Raw genomic sequence first — 9,448 nt, forward strand, 5'->3', positions numbered from 1 at the left:
ATTAATCCAAAAATTTATTATTTGGTTGAGGATGTTTATATTTAATATTTGTATCTAAATGTTATAAAGACAAAAAAGTAAAATGTGATCAACATGGAGTTAAACTAAAATTTCGACTTTATCATTTTACAAATTCACAAAAAATAAACTGAATCCCAAATTTACCGTTCAATTAACTCTTATGTCTAAACAAAATTATTGAATTCATTTTAAAATGAAAAATAAGAATTCATCTGCGAAATGAGCCACACAACACATGATCTAAAACACCATAAAGCTTCCAAGAAACATATATAATAAAGGAGTGGTTCCAACTGCCAACAGAGAAAGAATTGGCTATCTTCTTCATGGCTATGTCTGCAACTTCAAGAATGAATACCTTCGGTGTAGCCCACAACAAAATCAGAATAGCAGAAGCCAACAAGGGAGGCGGAGGAGGAGGAAGAGGAAGGAGAGACCTACTTCTGCTTTCAACTGCACTAGTTTCTCAGTCGCATACTGACCTCCTTAATAGTACGTACTTCCAACTTTCGATCTTTTGGGCATTCTAAATTTTGGTTTTCATAGGCTGTAATCTGATTCTCTCAGAATATCTGAAGAAATCGCAAGAAAACAAGGCGAAAAATGACAAGGAGGTAATGTTTATGTTGTCTATCTTGGCAACTCGGAAGTAACCCGTACAACTTATTTTTCCCGTTTCGTCATTTGAACAGAGATTGGATAGCTATTACAAGCGCAACTACAGAGATTACTTCAGCTTGTTAGAAGGCGAGCTTAGGCAAAAGAAAGATCTGTCTGAATCAGAAAAGGGCATTCTTGAATGGCTTGACGCCAATAAATGAAGCGGCATCTCATTCCGCCTCTTTGGATGATGGCTTGGAACGGGCGAAGAAGTCCTCTTCCTTACGATATGAAGATCTTACACGATGGTTCTTAAATGCTTCAAAACCGACTACTGTGTTCTACATCCAACTTAAACTATATGTATGATATTATCTATTATTAGCTTTCACAATGCTTCAAAATGGTCCATCCCCAGAGGACCTTTGCCGCTTTCATTTCCTAAATTCCTTCTTTCTTTTCTTTTCTCGGGATGAAAGGCTTACTAATGGCGTTTAATACTGTCATTTATAAGTAGGAACAGAAAAAATGAAATCCCTCTTATCAATTTTTCCACTTCACATTAATACAGTTATCTGGAAAGGCACCGAGGAAACCTTACGCCACAAAAGGTTTGCCTGATATAGGGTTCTAACTGGGTATAATACAGTGAGGTCATTTAGCTCAACCCCAAAGCGATAAAAAGCCAAGGACCTCGCATTCTTGTATTTTAACAAAAAAAATGAAAAATAAAAAGTGACTTCCCTTCTCTCTCACTTCACAGCCCCTTTATTCTAAAATTCGTCAATTAGAATGAATCAAATCTTCCCCCACAGTTCGGAAAAATTGTGCAGAGATATGCTTGGAATAATTTATAGAAAGAACTGATATTGTCTACTTGGAAAACTTTATTTTCCTCATTTCTTATTTATTATCAACAGAATCCCCTCCGGAGATGAATTTTAGCTCTGTGTGCTTGTGTTGTTACATCACATCTCGATGTGAATTTTCAAAGCAACATGCTTGACGATGAAGTGGAAGAAGAAAGCAGACAATTACAGCTTCAACAGCAGCAGTCCTTAATCGAATCAACTTCAACAGAATACTCAACACTTCAATTATAGTCAAGTGCAATCTTTATTTCAATTCATGATCATAATTCCTAAAGTTACAAAAAATTATTGGATGAAAACATTGTTACACTTAGATTCTTAGGCACGAGAAATCAAACTCATTTCCAAAAGAGCTTAAATCACGCAAACAAGTTCATAAACTGAATATACAATTGAATCAGGCTAGAGGTCGATATATCACAACCTCTTTTCACAGTAAATACCAACAGAAATAGATATCTCGATTCAAAATAGCTCACTGATCGGAGATGTCATTCAGTAATTTCATACCTTCCTCAGTCATCTGCACTTTCTCCATTTTAATCCGTTGACGCATGGTTGAACTCTTTTTTCCAGAGGACGCATAAATTTTTGTCAAAGATTCAAGTACCTCGGATTGCAATTTATACTTTGACTCACTCAAAATTTCCAGGAAAGCCTCAGCACCGTCAACGTCCTTGTTATGTTCAAAGTGTTGCATCAGTTCCGAACAATTGAAGGGGCAGGTGCCCATTCATCAACTTCCATTTACCAGCAGAAATTGCATATTGCATTTCCGACACAATCCAAAGCTGATTTAATCTCTCTTTTTTTTTTCTTTTTTTTTTCCCAGATAGTATTCAAGTTAGAGCTCCCAAGATTTCTGTCACGCCCCGGGACGGGGTTGGTTGACACCGGCGTTGTTCTCAAATTTACATTCGACAACAACAAGCCTCAGAGTACAGAATTCAGAAACCAGTCTTTTATTCATAATACGAAATAAATCAATTGTCTGTTAATACTCGGATACTGATGTTTTACAGCGGAAATGTAAAACCAGACACAACATTGCCTTAACAGATACAACGGAATTAACATAACATAACATAAACTGAAAACAATAATCTTCTTCACCAGCCCCAGAACTGGATCTGCTCTTTCTCCTCTAATATTTCTTCCTCGTTCTTATCTGAGATGGGTTTAGTGGGTGAGTGATATGGTTGTCACTCAGTAAGCAGGGGCGGGAATAACTCCCAGTTTTCGAAACCATTTTCAACAAAAACAGTAATACAATAATATACAGAAACTCATCTTTTCAGAACAGAAATAAGAATTTAGATATCACAGGTTTCAGAACAGAAATCAGAATTAGTAAGCACTGAGCACGTTAGTGAATTTCATAGCTAAACTGATATCAGTCCCCTATATGTTCTCTCCTCTAAGGGGTGAGGCCAGAATCAGAATCAGAATCAGAATTCAGAAATGTTCAGAATATATATTCCTACCATTAGTTCACTAGGGAGTTTCAGTGCTTCAAAATCATATATCAGAAATCAAACATACAGAACTGAACTTTAAAACAGAATTATCAAACGGATTTCAAGATATTTATATATAAGCCCACTTACCGTAATTTGCTCAAAGAATTTCGGTTGAAGTCTGGAAATCTGCTTGTCTTGCTACTGGATTTTACAGCTTCGAAAATGTACTCTCTTAGCTCTAATTTCAAGTGATAACTCCAGATTTTTGGTAAACCAATTCAGAGGTTTGAGTGTGATATTTATAGGTGAAATTCTGACTGTTAGCCTCCCAATTAAGGCCATAATCTGACATTAACAATCTTTATTTCGTGTTAAATGCTTCAGTTACAAGCTATGGTCTGAATTAGTAACTGTTTGCTGGGATTTCGTGCTGCTGCTGCTGGATTTTATCTGTTGTCTGCTGCTGGATTTCAATCTGCTGGAAAAATACCAGCTTCTGAAATATTAGCTTCTGCTGAAATTTTTAGCTTCTGCTGAAATTTGCTAGCTGCTGCTATTGCTACTGCTGGAATTTCAGGTTCTCACATCCCTCCCTCCTTATGAGAAGTTTCGTCCTCGAAACTTGGCTATGCATGATCTTCAAAAAGATAAGGGTATTGTTCTCGCATCTTTTCTTCCAACTCCCAAGTAGCTTCTCTTTCGGTGTGATTGGACCATTGTACTTTTACATATGGAATAGTTCGTCTCCTCAGTACTTGGTCTTTGTTATCCACAATTCGAATCGGAATTTCTTCATATTTCAGCTCTTCGTTTAAATTTCCCTCAACCAACAGTGGTCAAGCTTCAAGAATATGACTAGGGTCAGAAATATATCTTCTCAGCTGCGAAACGTGGAATACATTGTGAATTCTTGACATGTCGGGTGGAAGTGCTAATCTATAAGCAAGTGTTCCCACTTTCTCGAGGATTTCAAATGGTCCGACGTATCTGGGATTCAGTTTCCCAGCCTTATTGAATCGGATAACACCCTTCATGGGTGACACTTTCACATATGCCTTCTCTCCAACTTCGAATTCCACGGGTCTTCTTTTAAGGTCAGCCCAGCTTTTCTGTCGATCTTGTGCAGCTTTTAATCTCTTCTTGATCACGGCAACTTTATCCACTGTTTCTTGGATCATTTCGGGTCCAACAATGGCTTTTTCCCTTACCTCATTCCAATACAGTGGTGATCGACACTTTCGTCCATACAGAGCTTCGTATGGTGCCATTCCAATGCTGCTGTGGTAACTATTATTGTACGCGAACTCGATTAAGGGCAGATGTTCGCTCCAATTACCACTGAAGTCTAGAGCACATGCTCTCAGCATATCTTCTAGAGTTTGAATTGTCCTCTCTGTTTGGCCATCGGTCTGAGGATGATAGGCCGTGCTAAGAGTAATTTTGGTCCCCATAGCTTGTTGAAAGCTCTTCCAAAAACGGGATGTAAACATCGGATCTCTGTCTGACAGTATGCTAGCTGGAACTCCATGCAATCGTACAATCTCATTCATGTACAATGTGGCTAGCTTGTCCAAATTATAATTCATGCGGACAGGTAAGAAATGTGCAGATTTTGTGAGTCTATCTACGATTACCCAGATGTCGTCATGACTTGTCTAGACTTTGGTAACCCGACAACAAAGTCCATGGAGATATGTTCCCATTTCCATTTTGGAATTTCTAGAGGTTGCAGAAGTCCTCCAGGTCTTTGGTGCTCTGCCTTGACTTGCTGGCACATGTGACACTTGGAAACAAATATTGCCACGTCTTTCTTCATTCCACTCCACCAAAAATTTTTCTTCAAATCTCTGTACATCTTGGTACTGCCAGGATGGACTGAAAATTTCGACTTATGTGCCTCAGACATTACTTCTTGTCGAAGGTTATCGATGTCTGGTACGCACAATCGTCCTTTCATCCACAAGATTCCTTTGTTATCTGTCTCGAAATCTGGTGGTTTCCCTTCTTTAACTTGCTCTTTTAGTTTCACCAAAGTGGAATTTCTATCTTGACTCATCTTGATTGTATCTCGAAGACATGGTTGTGCTGAAAGTGATGTCAGGATCACCTTACTCATATTCTTTCGACTTAAAGCATCTGCTACTTTGTTGGCTTTGCCTGGATGGTAGCTTATTGTCAAGTCGTAATCCTTCATGAGTTCGATCCATTGTCTTTGTCTCATATTTAGTTCTTTTTGTGTGAACAAATATTTGAGACTTTGGTGATCGGTGAAAATCTCACACTTGGCTCCATAAAGATAATGTCTCCAAATCTTTAGTGCGAATACCACTGCAGCTAGTTCGAGATCATGCGTTGGGTAATTTGGTTCATACGGCTTCAACTGCCTTGATGCGTATGCAATCACCCTTCCCTCTTGCATGAGTACACATCATAAACCTTCTTTAGATGCATCACTGTAGATTGTGAAGTCTTTGTCTTCCATCGGTAATACCAACACTGGCGTGGAGGTAAGTTTCTTTTTCAAAGTCTCGAAGCTTTGCTCACATTTTTCATTCCATTGAAACTTAGAGTTCTTCTGTGTGAGCTTTGTGAGGGGTATGGCTATTGAAGAGAATCCTTCAACAAATTTTCGATAATAGCCTGCTAATCCCAAGAAACTTTTAATTTCTGTCACAGTCTTTGGTCTAGGCCAATCTGAGATTGCTTCGACTTTCTTAGGGTTTACAGATACTCCTGCTGCTGATATTATGTGTCCCAAGAATGCGACGCTCTCTAGCCAGAATTCGCATTTCTTGAATTTGGCGTACAGTTCCTTTTCTCTCAGTGTCTGGAGGGTGAGACGAAGATGTTCTTTGTGGTCTTCTTCACTTGATGAATATACCAAAATATCGTCGATGAATACCACAACAAACTTGTCAAGAAATGGTTTGAACACCCTGTTCATGAGATCCATGAATACTGCCGGAGCATTGGTTAAACCGAATGGCATTACCATGAACTCATAGTGTCCATATCTTGTTCTGAAGGCGGTCTTCGGAATATCGTCTGTCTTGACCTTCAGTTGGTGGTAGCCTGACCTTAAGTCAAGCTTGGAAAAGACTGAAACTCCTTTGAGTTGGTCAAACAAGTCATCTATCATTGGAAGCAGATACTTGTTTTTGACTGTGATCTTATCCAGCTCTCTGTAATCAATACACATTCTCATGCTTCTGTCCTTCTTCTTTACAAATAGGACAGGAGCTCCCCATGGAGATGCGCTTGGTCGTATCTGCTTCTTATCCAACAACTCTTGAAGTTGCTCTTTGAGTTTTTTCAATTCTGCTGGAGCCATTCGATACGGTGCTTCTGAGATTGGTGTAGCATTGGGCACTAAGTTAATCTCAAATTTCACTTCGCGATTGGGAAGTTCGCCATGGAGTTCTTCAGGAAAGACATCCGGAAACTCTTGTACCACTAGAATCTCTTCTAGTGTCAGTGTGGTTCCTTCTTTCTTTACCTCGCTTAACATAGCCAGGTAAACTTCTTCTCCACTTTTCATGGATTTCTAAGTTTGAGAAGCAGAAAGAAGAGTCTTTCGTTCTTTTGTCTTGCCATGAAATAAAAGTTTCTCTTGGTGTGGAGCTTGGATGGTTACCGTCTTTCCATGATAGTCCACTAAAGCATGATTCTTGGCTAACCAATCCATCCCAAGAATTACGTCAAATTCCACCATGTTTAGTTGGATTAGGTTTGCCTTGAAATTCTGATCTTCTATGAGAACACCAATATTCCGATATAGAGTGCGAATTTCTAAAATTCGATTAGCACGAGTTGCTACTCTATATGGTTCTTCTAAGTTATCAGGCTTAGCTCCTAACTTCTTGGAAAATCTCTTAGACATGAATGAATGCATAGCACCACAATCAAATAACACATAAGCAGGTATATTATTGATTAGAATGGTACCAGCTACGACATCATTCGAGTTGTCAGCCTCCTCTTGGGTGATACCATAAACTCGAGCATTTGGCTTGTTCTCCTTAGGCTTGTTTGGAGTTGTTCCTCCTGCTGGTCCGTTCCTTGGATCTGGAAGAGGACATTGAGCAATGCGATGATCCATCTTTCCACAACGGAAACAAGCTCAAGAATTCCTACGACATTCACCAGTGTGTGTGAATCCGCAAGTTTGGCACTTGACTCCTTCTTTGTTTGATTGAGAAGAAGTGGTTCCTTTGGATGGAGCACTGGTAAATTGGTTGCTTGAAAACCTAGGCCTCTTGAATTGCTGGCCCGATTAGTACTGGCTTGGCCGAGGACGTTTGAGTTTGTTCTCGCCTTCACGTCTCTTGATGTCATTCTCAGCCCTAATGGCGGCTCCCATTAATTCATCAAAACTATTGGGCTCGATAACGGCAAGGGCAGATTGAATACGGCTGTTTCAACCCCTTCTTGAAGCGATGCATCTTCAAGGCTTCGTCTCCCATGATGGTTGGGGAGTAAGTTCCCAACAAGTGGAACTTGGATGAATACTCCACCACTGTCATGTTTGGTTCTTGAACCAAGCTTTCAAATTCTGACAGCTTCTGCACTCGAACTGCTGTTGGAAAGTACTGCCTCTCGGAAATGCCTCTCGGAACCTTTGCCAAGTGATAGGTCCCACCTCTAACATAGCTGGTGAGACTCCTTCCCACCATTTGGCAGCTTTATCCACAAGAAAAGGTGTAATCACATCTACTCTGATCCCTTGTGGAACCTCAAGTAATCGAAGATGAATTTTCCACCTCTTCATCCAATTCTGTCCGACCTCTCCGGAGCGGAGCTTCCATCGAAGTTAGGGACTCTTCCTCTTCGGAGAGCCTCATAGTGCTGCTTAGTCCTATTCTGAGCAGGAGGTGGTGGCGGTGGCTGGTTAGCATTAATGATTCACTAACCCTTGTAGCGTGGGTTGCCACAATCGTGGCTATAGCCATCAAGTCCACCTGACTGAGGCCAACTGCTGGTAGTGGTTGTGGTGGTTGTTGATGTGCATCCTCCATCATTTCGGTTATTGTTGCGGTTGCCGTAGCGAGGATTGCGCTTGTTTCTAACTGGTCGTCCGTGCCATTTCCTACAATTAAGAAAGTTCTAAGGTGGTATGGCAGAATGAGAATAAACAAATGAAGCACGATGATAGAGTAATTGCTCAAAGTTTAAATATGAAACCAATGGATTGAAATAAATTTTATTGATTCCTCAAGAAAGTGCAATTACAACCAAACATCGAAAAATGAGAACATAAATGCAAATGGAACACGGTGGGATTACAAAGGACTACTACTGAATGTCTAATCTATCACTTCCAGATGTTCAATATGACCATGCAGAACCGCATTCTGGTCGCTAAGAACTTCGACAGTGTTCCCTGCAGCTCTTGAATCTGAGCATCCGTCTGTTCTCTAGACTGATTATGCTGGTGTAACGAGTTGGTATTTTGATCCTTAAGATTGGATCTTCTCAACGAATGTATCACGAACTCGATGGACTCAGCAACAGTCTCTGAGAGGTCTCAAACTCTTCTTGAGTCTTCCTTATTCCTCTCTGTCTGCTTTATGCAGATAGTGAGCATATCGTTGAACATCACACCTCAAGTGTTCTGCTCGACGCTCTAACTCTCTTTGTCCACTCTAGGCAGTAGTTATGCTCCTTAATTTCCTAGCTTCTTCTCTAAGCTCTTAATGTAGCTGCTCTGGTCAGCCATATCCTACATCCAATCATGAAAGTGAAGGTTCAGAAACGATATCAAGAATACAAGTCGAACTATAGACAATTACTGGAATGAATAGAATCAGTATGCCTATAACATTTAGTAGAAGAAAATGGCTCAAAAATTTTTCGGTCTCAGAATGACGTGAAAAATTTACTAAAAATCCTTCACATCAAGAACATGAATGGTACCAAGTTTGGTGCAAAAATACTAAGCCGTTTGAAAATGAAAAATTCCTCAGAGTTTCAAATTTTGGAAATTTTTACGGAAATGATGATATCACTATCTTAAAGAAGGATTTTGGGTTCCGGCGGTGCTAGAACCATTTAATTCTAGATTAGGTTTTCCTCGTCGAGAGCTTTCCAACGCTACTTTTAATAGTAAAAATTCCTTCTGGATCAAAAGTTATGGCCGTTTGAAGTTTGCGCGAAAAACACCTCAACTTCCATGCCATTAACAAAGTCTACTGCATTCGTTTGCTGGAGTGCACTGTCTACTGAAATTCTGCAGCTACTGCAATCAATCAGCTTCTTTTCCAGCACTGTCAGAACCAGTCTGCTGCATTCCGAGTCTACTGACTCAGTCTTCTGCATTCAGACCTACTATTTCGTCTACTGGTTCTGGTTTCGGGCTACTGGTTTTGGGTCTACTGATTTCCATCTACTGGTTCTGGTTTCCATCTACTGGTTCTGTTTCAGATCTACTGGTTTACTGAATTGTTTCCCTACTGATTTTCCTACTGTACGTATTCAGTCTATCATTTCAGTGGTCTA

General features: G+C 39.9%; 1 protein-coding gene across 1 annotated transcript; it reads left to right on the forward strand.

Moving 5' to 3' along the window:
• The first annotated feature begins 253 nt into the window (after positions 1–253).
• LOC142524625 (uncharacterized) lies at positions 254–1,067 on the forward strand. The gene is made up of 3 exons (XM_075628666.1): positions 254–513; positions 589–635; positions 714–1,067. Exons 1-3 carry the CDS (start codon positions 348–350, stop codon positions 840–842), a joined length of 342 nt encoding a protein of 113 aa, XP_075484781.1. The 5' UTR covers positions 254–347; the 3' UTR covers positions 843–1,067.
• The last annotated feature ends 8,381 nt before the right edge of the window (positions 1,068–9,448 follow it).

Source organism: Primulina tabacum, chromosome 14 (genome assembly GCF_025594145.1).
Source record: "Primulina tabacum isolate GXHZ01 chromosome 14, ASM2559414v2, whole genome shotgun sequence".
NCBI lineage: Eukaryota > Viridiplantae > Streptophyta > Magnoliopsida > Lamiales > Gesneriaceae > Primulina > Primulina tabacum.